The sequence below is a fragment of the Paroedura picta genome, chromosome 13 (assembly GCF_049243985.1).
Source record: "Paroedura picta isolate Pp20150507F chromosome 13, Ppicta_v3.0, whole genome shotgun sequence".
In the NCBI taxonomy this organism is placed as follows: Eukaryota; Metazoa; Chordata; class Lepidosauria; order Squamata; family Gekkonidae; genus Paroedura; species Paroedura picta.
The window spans coordinates 18,581,571-18,596,057 of NC_135381.1; the positions used below are offsets into that span (position 1 = coordinate 18,581,571).

The window sequence follows — 14,487 nt, forward strand, 5'->3', positions numbered from 1 at the left end:
TTAAGGGCAGACCTTTGTTGAGATTCTGGCCAATGCAGACTTTCTGTGCAAATGCCAAATGAGGGGAAGGGGGAGCATCCCTTCTGGGAATAGGCTCAGGAGGACTTCTTAATTGGGGGGGGGGGGGGAGAGAAGGAGCATGTCTGTGAGGGTTTCCAAAGTGGCATTAGGGATACTTTCGAGATCGGGTTGTGTCACTTGAGAACAATAATAATAAGTCGAGAGGAGCCACTTTTAAGGAGTTGGCTGGTTTAATCCATTTAGCTTTAGTGCTTGAGTTACAGGAAATGCACGGCCCACAGAACTGAAGTGCTCAGAAAAGAGGCCTGCCGGAGCACTAGCCGGGGATATTTCCAGGGGTGAGGACGGTCTGGCTGGACACGGGTCCCTGCGCGGCGGAGGGAGGGAGGGAGGGAGGGAGGGAGGGAGGTGGGATTTCTGGCAAGGCGAACCCAACCCTGGAGCGCCTTTGGCTGCAGTGGCGCCGGCCAAGCCGGGGTTCCAGGTGGGCCGTTCTGCTTGGGGGCCTCCTCTGCTTCTCCGCTGCAGGCAGCCCAGAAGAAGCGGACGCCCCAGCAGCGCTCGAGGACCAGCCCCGGCTCCCCGGGCAAAAGGACGTGAGGGGGGCTTCGGGCAGCCCCAGTCCCTCGGTGCTGGCTGGCCGCCCGGCCAGGACTTTGGCCCCCAACTCACTGCCAACGCCTCTCCTGCCCACGACCACCGACTCCGCGGGCCCTCCCTCGGGCAGCTCGGTCCTGAGCGCAACCAAGACGGCTGAGCAGCCCACGGTGAGCTGGAGGGGAGGGGAGGGGGGGGGCTGAGCCAGGAGGGCCTTCAGCGGCCCATGCCCGGAGCAGGAGCAGCCGAAGGGGAAAGGATGTGTGTGTGTGTGTGTGTGTGTGTGTTTTGGGGGGTAGGTGTCGAAAGGGGCTTCCACTGTCTGCGAGACAGAGGGGGGAAGCAGGACGGTCTCTGGGCAGGACCAGTGGGCTTCGGGCGGCCTAGTGCTGCACCCACTGGCGGACGGATCTTCCCGCGAACTCCGGGGACAGTTCTGCTGCTGCCTCCCGCTAGGGCTGGCGCTCTGTCTGAACCAAGGGTCTTCGCTCCCCGGCCCAGCGCAGCCTGCCTGCCGCCGTGGGGCCGCGGCTTCCGAGCCGTCGCAGAGCCGTCTCCTCCCTCCCGCAAGGCTGCCGCGGGCTCTTTCCCCGTCGGGCGCCAGAGCGAGGCCCGGACTCTGGACCGGGGCCTTTCCCCGACAGCTGTGCAAACACACACACGTCGGGAGGGGAGGGCGGATGCTGAGCCCTTCGGCGGACCTCCGCAGCGCAGCCGGACGAGGGGTGGCCTCTGGACGCTCGTCCTGATCCTGCTTGCCGGGACCCCCGCGCACAAGGCGGCCTTGGCCGACGGGCACGCGGTGCTTGTGGCGCGGCCGGGAGAGGCTGCCGGGCGAGAGAGGCTCGCGGGGCCCTTGGTGCCGCCACCTGGCCTGCGTCACGAGTCGACCCCGGGAGGCCGCCCTGGCCACTGCCGCGCCTGCTGCCCGCATCTCCAGGCAGGTCTGCCCTGCCCAAGCGGCGCCCGGCGCGCAAGAGAGCGGAGCAGGGGCTCCCGGGGTCCCCGGGCCCTCCCAGCTGGGCAGGTGGCCGCCCTCCAGGCCTCTAAACGGCGACGGTAACTGTCTGCGCTAGACGGCCGCCTGCATGTCCCCGTCGACTTCCGATTGCCTGTGTGTGTGTGTGTGTGCTGACTTTTGTCTAATTTAAGGTGACCAGATTGTTCCACTTTTGGAGGGACTTCTGGGGGCACCTGGCAAATTGTACCTATGTTGAAATTAAATATTACAATACTATTTTTGCTTTCTCCTGGTCAATGGTGTCCGGCTTTACCAATGTTAAAATCTGGTCACCTTAGTCTAATTCTAAGGCCTGCCTGGAGACTCGATGATAAAGGCGGCCCTAAACGATTAAGCAGCAGTAAAACCGGTCAATTCGTCGCCCTCCTTTCTCGCCCAGACTTAAGGCGGCGGCCTGGGGAGACAGCCCCCCCCCCCCCGTCTAACCTTCCTATCCCGAGCATCCACTTTGAGGCAGGCTGGTGGCGAGGGGAGTGGAGGATGGGGGGGCGGGTCGCCTTCTGATGCTGTCTTTTGACTTGTTTCCTGCAGTGTCGCGGAAGGGGGGAACTGACCCCACCTGGGAAGGCGCAGAGAGGGCCCCGGAGGGAGGACCACAGCGCTGCCCCTTTGGGCTCTTTGTCCCGCTGCGACCGCCAGGGACTATGCCGGCTTTCACCTCCACCCCGTGGCATTTCCCCCGGGGAAATACGTCCCAGCAATCTCCCGTCGGGCCGCAGAGTTCCTCGGTCCCCCCGCTGGAAGAGCTTCGTAAGTGACAGGGCAGAGGTAGATCCGAAGGGGGCGGAGGCTGCAGGCCAGAAAGGAGACTAACGCTCAGAAATTTATGTTTCCATTTATTTGTCACTGCTCTCAGCTGAGGCCGACGGCAGCCACTTACAACACAGAAAAACACAGTATAACATTAGAATAGGTAAAGGTATCCCCTGTGCAAGCATCGGGTCATGTCTGACCCTTGGGGTGACGCCCTCCAGCGTTTTCATGGCAGACTCAATACGGGGTGGTTTGCCAGTGCCTTCCCCAGTCATTACCGTTTACCCCCCAGAAAGCTGGGTACTCATTTTACCGACCTCGGAAGGATGGAAGGCTGAGTCAACCTTGAGCCAGCTGCTGGGATCCAACTCCCAGCCTCATGGCCAGCGCGTCAGACAGCATGTCAGCTGCCTTACCACCCTGCGCCACAAGAGGCTCAACATTATAATAAAAATCTCCAATTAATAAAATCAGTAAAATCAAATACTCCACAAGTGGCGACCCCACCTCCCTTCCTCGTGATGGCTCCAAAAACATGGAACCACCTCCCCCATCAGACGCCATGTAACCAGCAGATGAAAGATATAATGCCAGGTATTATCAGGCATGAGGGGGAAAGGGGAACCCAAAGGTCTTCCAGCCCTAGCCTGGACCAAGTGCCTGGTGGAAGAGCTCTGTCGGAGCCCTAAACTCCTCCAGGAGCTCATTCCACCAGGTGGGGGCCAGGACTGAAAAGGCCCTGGTCCTGGTTGAGACCAGGCACACTTCATACAGGTGAAACCACCAGCCTATCAATACCTGCAAAGCACAAGGAGGTAGGCAGTTCCTCAGATACAAAGGCCCAGACTGGGAAGGGCCTTGAACTTCTACACTTGAACTTGATCCAGAACGCCACTGGTAACCAACATAGCGGCCTCAGCGCTGGCTGAATGTAGGCCCTCCAAGATGTTCCAGGGAGGACCCAGAAGCTACATTCTGCACCAGTTATAACTTCTGGGTCAAGGGCAAGGCCACAGAACTTGGGAATGTACCATTGGCCACAACAGAAACTCTGAAGATCTTTCCAAGCCAAGGGCATTTCTATCCCAGGGGTAACAGGATGCTTCAAGCCTTAGTCTGCCCCTCGCCTGTGCAGAGGCGATTGTAACTCAGCCTTCTTTGTGCAGTTCAAAGTAACGGCTTCCTAAGCTGCCAAATGGTGTGCCACGGCTAGGCAGCCTGTGAGGGACTGCAGGGCTCAGTTGTCTTGTAGACACCGGAGTCCTAACAGCCTGCTTGTGTAGGGCGGTAGCTCTGCATTTGTAGAAGGCGCCGGAACCTGATCTAAGCCCGCCCCCTGGTGGACATGAGCAAAACAGTTCAGCGCATATTTCTGGCCTCTGGAAGGAGTAAAAGTCCTTGTCTATTGCAGCAGTGATAATTAAACCAGGAGTCAGTCAGTCAGTCAGCCTGTCTGTCTATCTGTCATCATATTTATATGTGGTTCAGGGTGGTATAATGGAACATGGGAGAACATGGAACAATACAGTATAACTCAGAAACAATGCCAAATAAATAACAGTAATGCAGTGGTAAGAGAGAGGATTTCCACACCTATTCAATGTAGCGAAATGCTTACCTTATGTAGTTGTTATATTCCAGCCCCTCCATATGACGTCGCCAACATCCAGTGTCTGGGCAGTAACTGGATCCTCCATTTTAAAGAGCTAGTTGGGGAAGTGCATAAAGTGGATTCCCCAACCTATTTTCGTTATCCACAGGAGAGTAATTAGCAGGCAACCAGCAGAGAGAAGGTGGAGGCTCAAACGTGCTAAAGTCACCTGCCTCATTCCGCCCTCGCACCCACCTCCCTCTCCCTTGTTCCCGGGGACGGGAATGTCTTTTTAAAAATGGCTTCATGAGCATGCAATGAGAAGTCCTAGCAGCCTCATTGTGAGGTTTCCGCCATACCCGCTCTAGCCGTCCCACTTCCCTCTTCCTCTCCTGAAGCTCCTAGGAGTACCAGGGTGCCTGTTTGAGGCGAGGGTGGAAAGGGTGCCTAGGAGCAATATTGTCAGTAGCGACCAATAGGCGGAACTGTCAGTCCTCCACAAAGGCCGTCAATGAGGTGCCGGAGGGCATCGGGTCCTGCAGAGCATTCAGGAATCTCTGGGAATCTATAAGTCTCCATGGGCGGACTAAAATACATCCGTCACCCAAACTGGAAGGGGGTGGCATCCTTAGATGGGGCTTCAGAAAACGCCACTGAATGCCCAAGGGATGGAAAGAAGCTGTTTTCTCGTATGTGTGTGTGCACATTGGGGTTGGGGGGTGTTATCCTGCAGGAATTTTTAATCTGCCAGTCACCAAGGCTTGTGGTTGCAGCTTCTACTTCAGCCATTCCAACAGTGTTGTAAGTTGGAACAAGTCATCATTTGCTGAGCTTGACTTTTGCCAGAAAAGTATCCTGGCTGGGCTTCTAGTCCCTAAGAAGAGTCTTCTTGGCCAGTGATGCAATGGCTTATTCTCCCTGTTTCTCACTTGCCTCAGCTGGCCTTGCACACACAATGGCCTGGATCCCACGAAAGTGAGCCAGGCAGAATTCTGGATTCTTCCTGGTTCCTTGAACAGAATCAGATCCCTATGCAAAAAATAGGGAATTCAAGCGTCATAAGCTCCATTGTGCAGGGAGACACATTTAGATGTCACCTTTTGTTGTTGTTGTTTTGGGTGCTATTTTTGGCTTGTTCTTTTGGCTTCATCATCCAGATCTCTCTCTAATATTGGAGGATTCTTTACGGATTTCTGTCTCAGCACTCGTGTTTTCTGCCTTCTGTGGATGGGGGACATTGATTCCTTTATGCCAGCCACAAAAACTGAGAATACGTGAGTAGGGGGTTCCCTGAGTGGGGCTGCTGCTATTCCAACGGATTCCCCCCTTCTCTTCTCAGATTGCCCAAACCCAGGGGGACCTACAGGAAACAAGGATCCAGTCTTTAACCTTGGGATTTTACTGCCAATAGCCTGCTGATTGGGTGGCAGCAAGATGGGCAAAAAGAAGGGTGGCAGATGATATGTGCATCTATCTGTGTGTGTACCTGGTGGGTGTGAAGAGCAGTCTGTGCATCTACGGCCATGAGGGGTGCTATTGCACTCTCTGAGCTAATGGGAAAACTCTCTCTTGGCTCTAACAAGGCCATCCTCCAAGCCAGGGGTAGTCAACCTGTGGTCCTCCAGATGTCCATGGACTACAATTCCCATGAGCCCCCTGCCAGCATTTGCTGGCAGGGGCTCATGGGAATTGTAGTCCATGGGCATCTGGAGGACCACAGGTTGACTATCCCTGCTCCAAATTCTCAAGTGTGGCAAGCCTGAGAGCAGAAGTTCCCTCTCCCATAACAGAAACTGGCCAGTCAAGTAGGGGAAGCAGATGGAGGGGAGGCGTTTGGGTTTCCCCATCAAATGGAGAATGGATGCAGTTGCTTTGCAGGCACACATGCCACCCCTGGAGTACGTCACAGATCCCAGGCCTGCATGAGAAGGGGCTGTCCACTGGCAGACCACAGTACTGATTTCTTCTTCGCTGCCCCCTGGTGAAACACCTGCACTGAGTAGCCTTCCTGCAGTCAGGTGTGCTGTGTGAAGCGGTCCAGGCAGGTGTTCTCCATACACTTCCTGCAAGGAGTAAAAGTCCTTGTCTATTGCAGCAGTGATAATTAAACCAGGAAATTGCTCAGCATTCTGGTGCTCAAAGCGCATTAGTGAGGTTGCTTCCCTATCTCAGAGCTCCTGGGGTGGCCACTCTTCTTCTGTTCCTCATGCTGTGGCTTATGAGCTAGCCTCTGTCCATCCTGGACCCCAGGAATCTGTCCGGCTAGTGGTGATTCCTTCCATGGACACAAGAGATTCTTTTGCTAGTGAGAGCCTCTTGCACTGAGGCAGGAGCTTTGTGCTGGAGGGAAAGGCATCCATGAGGAGGACAGGCCTGTGGGATCCCAGCCGCTTGTTCTGTCAGCCATCCCAGTGAGCCAAAGCCACGTCAGAGAGAACAGCGACCCAAGGCCTGAGGCTTAGGCTGGTCCTTTGTTGTTGCCCCGGAGCCCTGATATTTCTTTCTTTCCGTGATCCATATACTAGGCCGGGGCTGGAATGGGAAGTTTCCCCTCTCTGCTGCCAGCCCCACAGGCTGTGGATGGCCAGGTATCCAGCCGGCTCCAGCGTTGCTCACTTGCTCAGGCTATGGGCTGCCACCCACACTGTATGCTGTGGGTGCTTTCTCTAGGGCTGGCATGACCCAGTTCACACACAGGGAGGGCAACACAATGCTGTTCCTTCTTCCTCCAGGGGGAACGGCCTCGAAATGGTTGGGCGTCTATGCAAATGGGCTTGTGAGCTTGTCTTCTGTGCTGGCCCTCGTGGCCCTCCTTCTCTGGATTTATGAACAAGGTGAGGACTGTCGGGGGGGGGGGTTGCAAAGCTCAGGGAATGACTGAGTCAGTGAGACCCCGAGTCACGTCCACATAAGTGTCTCCTGCCTTGTCCAATCTGTTGCGAAAAGCGAGCTTGTAGTCCTTTGTGTGGCCAGACAAATATTTCTCCCAGTGCCTTATCCCAGTTGGCCCCCTGCCCTGGTTCCATTAGACAGGCTGAATCAATAAGGTACCTGTTGGGACCCCTTAAATGTGGGCATCCTTCTCTCAGGACTCTCTGCTGTCTTCCTGGTGCCCATCCTCCTTCTCCTCTACGTGATATCGGCCACATCGTTGCTAGTGGTTACTTTGGCATTCGAGCTGAACATCCTTCATCAGGTCACAGACAAGGCAGGTCAGTCACCGAAAGATTTTTTCTCCCCCTCCTTCTCCCATACGACATCGAGAGGAGGGGAAAGAACTCTGTGATACAGTTGGGCTGCAGATCCAGGACAGACCAAAGACTCCGTGATGAGTTTGTGGGACATTCAGCCACAGGATGCAGTGGTGGTTCATTCATTCATTCATTCATTCATTCATTCATTCATTCATTCATTCATTCATTCATTCATTCATTCATTCATATACCACCCTCCCCTAAGGCTCAGGGTGGTTTGCATAGAAGGTAAACAGAACAATACATCAAACTCAGTGATTATAATGAATGAAAGGAAACAGTAATAACAACAAACAGAGAAAATAACATTCTAACATAGTGAACAATCTAAAGCAACAAACCAAATTCCTACCAGGAAACTCTGTCAGTGGCTCTGACCATGCTGACTAGAGGGAACCTGTTTTTCCAGGGAGAGTCTGCTTCACAATAAGAGGTTTCTTTGTGGAGGGGTTCATAGGAAGAGGTTTTGGCCACTGTGGCTTCCCCCATGGACCTTCTGGGAGAATCTGGTTGGTCATTGTGGAAAATAGGATAATTGATGAAATTAACATTGAGGTTGCTTCCACACTGGTGTTTTGGTCTGGTTTGGTACTGATGGGGAATGGGGGTTGTCCCACTTCCACATAGCATCATACCGCTTACAGACACCGCCCCTGCTCAACCCAGGAAGATCCAGGGCCTGCACATTGAGCTCTCCTTTCACAGAAAAGGATCATAGACCAGGACCCAAAACACGCAGCTCCAAGACAGCTCACTCCTATGACTGGACCACTCCCAACCACTATGACCAGAAAATTTGGTGAAAAGTGCACAGAGCAGTGCATCCCTATGGAGCATCCTAGCCCAGCTCCAGGCCATCTCTAGAAGGGACCTGGAGGGTCCCACTGGGACACTTCTGGCTCTGAAGTAAAGGCTGCCAGCAGCCTTTGTTGGGGCAGGGCCTGGTGAAAAGCTAAGTTTTGCCTAGCACCAACCGAAGGCTGAGTTGCCTTTGGATTCTAGAGCCATTTTTTTGTTTGCTTTTCTCTCTCTCCGCCGTTTCGCAGGACAACGTATGCTGAATTTCACCACTCCTGGAGGGATGATCTTGGCTGCTGTGACATCTAGTCTGCTCATAAGGGAGATTTTTCTGCTCCAAGGTGAGACTCACTTCTGTCCTGGCCTGATGACACACCAGTGGCTTATGGGTTTGTTGACTGATTGTGCGGTGTGCTCATAGGGCAGCCAGGAGATCCGAGGATTGTCTGGCACAAAGGCAAGGGGTGTTCGGAGGTGGTTTGCCATTGCCTGCCTCCACATAATGCCCCCATGCCCCTTGGAGGACTCCCATCCAAGGACTAGCCAGGGTGCCCTCCGCTTAGCTTCCGACATCTGACGAGATTGGACTAGCCTGAGCTATCCAGGTCAGGGCAGTGATTTATGGGGATTTGTGGATAGAACAGGAGATGCCAGTATTCTTGCATAGGAAAAATTGACACAGAAATCCAATGGAGTTTCTCTGCCAGGTGAGTTTTGAACACAGAACAAGGTCTCTTATGGCAGGGGTAGTCAACCTGTGGTCCTCCAGAGGTTCATGGACTACAATTCCCATGAGCCCGTTCTGATTTTATGGGTTCTTTTCAAACACGCAGGGAAGAGAAACGCTGAGTCTGTGGACTTAACCGCTGTCATTGCTGGAACATCTGGGGTCTCTCTCCTGCCTTTCATCGCTGTCATCGTGCTCTGTAAGTGCTCCTTTAGCCTGCTCTTGGTGTCTCCTGAGCGCCCCGGGAAGACTGGCTGTCAAGATCTTTTTCTGGCTCAGAGGCACAAGAAGCCACTCCTGGCAGTAGATGAGAACAGGCCTTGAGAGATCCATTGGATCCCCACGTCAGTCACAGGGAAGGCCATGGGGCAAATGGGACCTGAGCTGTTATGTTGGGGCTTGCGGTTAACTCTTTTACCTTTCCCCACGTTCCTCAATCTAAATCTCACACCTGAATGCCCCACAGTTGTTGTTTGCCCGGCTGGGGAACCAAGCAGAGCCCTTAGTGGGAGGCAGTTTCTCTCTGAACTCAGCATGGGTTTTCCTTGGCAGGGGAGCTTTCCTCATGTGCCCGTCCTGAGATGCTCTTCCAGCCCCCCCCCCCCCGCAGGCAGGATGAATGAAAGAGGAAGATCGCTACTTGCCTGGCAAGTGGCTTTTCCCTGCCAGAAGGCTGTAATTCAGCACATGCTGAAGCAGACAGGAAACCACAAAGCAAGCTGTCCGGAAGGAGAGCTCTCAGCCAGCGCAATATACCCTGGGCAGGATTTCACCCCCACTTTTAAATGAAAGAGGATCAAGAGGGGAAATCCAGCCCTCTGCACACCAGAATTACAACTGGCCACATCAGGCATCAGTCCAGACAACGGGGGATGGGTGGTGGTAATGGGTGGCAGGACCTGGTCCCCACAGCTGGGGCCCAAGGGGGAAGCGGCGACCATGACACTCAGCACACAGAACTCAACGCTGCAGCCACATAGATGATGGCGGCTCTGGCTGCCCACCCCCTTCACGAGCACCCCCTTTCTTCAGGGTCAGGCAAGCCTCAAGGGGGTGGCGCCCCTCCTGCTCACATGAGGTTGCTCACAGTGGTCAGGGTAGCACATTGGTGGCAGAGGAGGCACCGTGCTTGCCAGTTTGGGGCTTGCACCAGCATACTCCATTTTTCAGACAGAACCCGCCAAAACTGGTTTCGCCAAGACAGAGCTGCCATTCAGGCCTCGTGTGAGAAGCTCGGGCCAGCCCTCAAGGGCTCTGCTCCCAGTTCCTGTGCTGTCCCCTTCTTGCAGGAAATCTAGCTCTCCTAGAGGTTTCCACCAATTGGACCCTTCAAGGGGGTCATCTCAGAGGTGTTCAAGGTGTCACAGAACTCAGCTAGCTGCTGCTTAGCTTACTGGTACACACTGGCACATCTCCTGGAGCATGCATGCTTCCCCGTCAAGGAGAGGACCTTGTGCCCTTCAGGGTAGGGTTTGCACCATTCGGAAGCTTCCCCGATGTGTCCGAGACCCTGTGTGTGACCGGGGGCTTCTGTGTGGCAGAGCTTTAGGGGCCACCTCAAGCGGGTGCTTGTGCAAGGATGCATCTGGTGGCTGAGGCATCCCAGTGGCCTCGTCAGCAGTTGAGGAGCCTCTCATCCCCTCAGCCTGCTCATGACACCTGAACCCCACCCAGTGGGTGCCACTGGCCCCTTATGTTGCCACCTGCCTAGGCAAGCAGCCTGTTCGGCAGCCGTCCCAGTAGAACCCTCTCCCAGCAGCTGCCTTGGGCCTTGCCCTCTGAAATGCCCCCATCTGTGCCACCAGTGTGGTTTGTGTCGTTGCTCTGCCAGCATGCAGCTGTAGCATCCCTGCACCGGTGGGACTCCTCAGTGCACCAGTGTGGTTTGTCCCTGCGCCATCAAAAAGTGCCCGTATACTGGTGCAAGTCATGCTGATGTAGGGGCCAGTCAGGTCCCTATTCCAACCCCCTCTCCCCACTTAGGATTGCTTTTCCATGTATTTAAATTTCTCCCCAAAATTTCAGTTTTTTGGGGGGGGGGCAGGAAAAAACATAAGCTTTTTCCATAGGTTTAAAATTTCTACACCTCTTGGTGTTACCACTGCAGAATGTTCCTAGCAGATCAGTGTGTTACAAACATCCTCCTCCTATATTAGCCTCACCTTGTCCAGGTGATCTTGAGAGACAAGGTGTTGGGGCAGGTGTCGCCTCTGTTGTGGCTAACTCATGACTAGCTCCATTGGTCACTGTGTGCCACTCCATGTGCTATTGTTTTTCAGACTGCATCGATCTAAGAAAGCAGGAAGCAGAACAGCAAATTTCCGAAAGGGAAAAACAGAGGGAGACGGAAGTCATATTGAAAATGGTCTGTCTCTATTTTACACATAACCCAGTAATCAGCAGGTAGCCATGTCCTGGTTGCTATTCTGTGGCTTCATAGCTGAGTTATGGCAACTCTGCCATCTGATAACAATCAGAGATTTTGCACAATGTTCTTCAGTGTTGCCCAGGTAATTTTACCTGGTAAAGCCACAGAGGATGCTCGGAGAAAGATGTATTTAAAATATTCATATGCATAATTTTCTTCTGACCAAAGGAAGACCCAAATATTTTATGCATAAGTAGAAATACGCTTACTTTGGCCCAGATTCAGACCCAGACAGGTCAGCAATTCTGAGAAAATCTAAATGATTAAAAAGGGGGGGGGTCGTGCACGGCAGAGTTACAGAGCAGCAAGATATGGGGATCCGAAATTAGCTGGCTGGGAACGATATATGTATCCCTGGGGGAAGAGAGCAAGATGTGAGGTAGGAACTGGTCATGTGGCTCAGCCTCCCCTTGTGATGCCTGCTGCCTTTTGCATTATTTTCAGAGCCCATTAATCGTCATGCTCCCTGAGCAGATTAATTAAACCTTCTATTCAGTGTAGCTGAGATGGGAAAGCCTCAGCAGGTAAGGAGAGAGCCAATGGAACTTTTTCCTCGGCGAGGTGCAGTTTGACACGCTGAAATCTCTGCCGTAAAAGACGAATGGAAGGTCTTGTCCCACAGTCAGCCCTGAGGCGTGGCAAGGAGACATGGGGGGTGGACTATCTACTGCACAAGTCCAAATGAAAGGAACGAGAGCTGCACAGGGGAAGAGGCAGGCAAGTAGGGTGGGGGATAACCCTGAGCAAGCCCGTCCAGTGACTCTGTTGCCTTTGCATTGCAGACCCTCTGAGACATGCTGGAACTGGGCTTCGGCAGAGTCCCCTCCTGCACTCTCTTGAGGATGAGAGGCGTGTGTTTGTCCCATGCTTGTCTTGTTGGACTTTGCAGGCTTTCTATGTAGACTCCCACTCCAAGGCTTCCTAAAGGGCGTGGGGACTGTGGCTGGGTGTTCAGCATTCCACCCAATAAAAGGCACCGAAAGGTCAGCGTCTCTCTCGCCTTTTCTCCATTGGCTGTCTTCTGTTCCCATCCTGGCACAGCTATCTTGTGTCTGGCAGGCCCGTGGGGGTGGCAGGAGTGGCCCTCTATCCCTTCTGTGTCAAAACAAGCTTGCTACATTCCAAGCATGCCACAAAACAGAACGGTTCCCCCCTGCCAAAAAGGAAAAAAAGCATGGGTAGAACTGAAAACAGACATTTATAAGGATTTAAAAACAGGAATACAGGATTTCTGACTGTTAAACAAGAGAGTATGAAAGAAATGGGGGGAGAAAAGGTACAGGAAAGGTTTTGCACAAATTAGGGTGGCCATATAAAGAACTGAAGGGGGGAAAGGGAAAGACTACCAAAAATAGAGAGAGATTCTTTAATTTGGGCCCTCTGGTAGATCATGTGCAGGACCTCATATTAACCTGCTTCCCACGTAACCCAGGACAGTGAGGTCATCTGAGATGGAACACAGTTGGACTGTGGTGGCAAAGGGACCATTGCAAACCCATGTGAAGTTACTCCCATCTAAATTTAGGGAAATTCACAGGCTTAGCATGAAGTAGCTCAGCACAGGATTGTCACTGTCAAGTCTTTTTTCTCAACAAGTACTTTTTTTTCAGATGGAAGGATTATCATCTGCTCTCCGAAGCCAGAGGCTGTCTACATTCTAATATAAACTCAGAGAAGCATTTAGATTGCCCCCCCTTGGAGACAGAATGGTTGCTTTTTGGTCTGCTGCAGAAGGGGAGCCTTGGGTTCTCAACAAGTTGTGGTTCAAGCACCACCCAGTCCCCAGTCGCCCCCCCCCACTCCTTCCTGCCTCTGCTGAAGCCCCCTCTTCCCTGAGTACGGCCGAGTCTGTAAGGGGTCATTGGGATCAGACTTCAACACCTTCACCTTGCTGTGGTTTAGAAGACCCTTTTGAAGACAGAGACAGGCCAGCCTTTGCTATTCTTCTTGGATCTGCACTGGGAACAGGGAGCACAAAACGCCACAGATTTCAGCCCAGTAAGCATATGACTGCTCTAAAAAAGACTCCAGGGGAAGGGTCCCTGGGAGTCCGAATCAACAGCCTCCTCAGTTAATCAGCAGCAGCAGCAATGGGCCACCTAACAGAGATGTGAGCCCAGGCAGCACCACATGAGACAAATCCAGGGGCCAGCTCTGTCCCACAAGCAATTGTGCAAAGGGTGTCAGCCATCCCATCATGCACTCTGCCACCTGCCCTCCCACCAGCATGCATTCTGCACCAAGCAGCAGGTGAGAAATAGAAACCGGTCCAAGCCGGACCAGGACGGAGAAAATAATCTCCTGGGCTGAACCCTGGCGTCAACCTTTCTTCTCCCCTGTTTGTAGGAAGTCAGGTTGGCCTCAGCCTCCTCATTGTAGCCCCCCCGTCCTTGGGAACAGGCTGCCAGAGGGAAGGGGGGGGGGCTGCCTTTTAATTAGTCATGAGGAGGTTCTGCAAAACTATTTTTTAAGAGGACTTTTTGTGGGTGTGGATTTGTGGATATTCTGTTTTGTCAGTGGGGTTGCTGATCATTTTTGGCAAGCAGTTGTACATTAGCTTATGTTTCAGTAGTGTGCTTTATTAAGTTGCTCATAGGCCATTGGGGGGGGGCAGTTATAAATATGGGAAATAAGCATGCAGAACCTGGCAGAAGAACACTTCAATCTCCCAGAATCCTCTGCTGTTGTCCTGAAAGACACGATTCTACAGTAGCCGCAAAACTTTAAAAAGAGACTTCCCAATGAAACAGCCAAATGGACAGGGAATCTGAAGAGGTTCATTTAGGATTCAAGTGGGAGACTGTTTTCCTCCGAGGTGTCAAATGAGCTAACTGAAGATGACTGTAGGCCAGGTGAACTGGATCTCAGAAGGTAAACAGGGTTAGCCCAGGAATACCCCGATGCAAACCACTTCTGAACCTTACTACCCTTGAAAACTCCACTGGTAGCCATAAGCCACCTGCAAAAAAAAAAAAGAAAAAAAAAGACAGTTCTTTCACCGATGACGGCTGTAGGTGGGTCCTTGTGCCTATTTTGCAAATATTGGAGCTCCGCCTAGAACCATTACAGGGCGGCCTTTTTGCATTTCGAAGGCCCCTTCCGGTTTTGAGCCCCCTCCAGTCGTAGATGGGGGGCGATTTCTGTGGAGACTCGCAGATGCCGCCGCTCCCTTTCTGCCTGGTCGCCAGGGGGCAGCAGCAGCACAAGATTTCCCGGGGAAGGTTCCCTTGGCCCCCTGCCCAGCTCCGCCGAGGTTCAGCGGCGGGTGTCAGCGGCTGGAGGCGCGCCAGCTGGCAG

General features: G+C 53.2%; 1 protein-coding gene across 5 annotated transcripts; it reads left to right on the plus strand.

Moving 5' to 3' along the window:
* The first annotated feature begins 452 nt into the window (after positions 1-452).
* LOC143822944 (uncharacterized) lies at positions 453-12,174 on the plus strand. 5 transcript variants are annotated; one of them, XR_013226315.1, is made up of 9 exons: positions 997-1,677; positions 2,171-2,389; positions 5,141-5,257; positions 6,716-6,817; positions 7,073-7,195; positions 8,284-8,376; positions 8,869-8,961; positions 11,042-11,714; positions 11,973-12,174. XR_013226315.1 is itself a non-coding variant. In XM_077308660.1 (9 exons), the coding sequence occupies exons 2-9, from the start codon at positions 2,284-2,286 to the stop codon at positions 11,979-11,981; spliced, it is 729 nt and encodes a 242-aa protein (XP_077164775.1). In that variant the 5' UTR covers positions 998-1,677; positions 2,171-2,283; the 3' UTR covers positions 11,982-12,174. The 5 variants fall into 5 exon arrangements, 4 of the variants coding, with proteins under 4 accessions (XP_077164773.1, XP_077164774.1, XP_077164772.1 ...); XM_077308660.1 differs by having other exon boundaries at positions 998-1,677; positions 11,042-11,127; XM_077308658.1 differs by lacking the exon at positions 997-1,677 and adding an exon at positions 453-788 and having other exon boundaries at positions 11,042-12,174.
* The last annotated feature ends 2,313 nt before the right edge of the window (positions 12,175-14,487 follow it).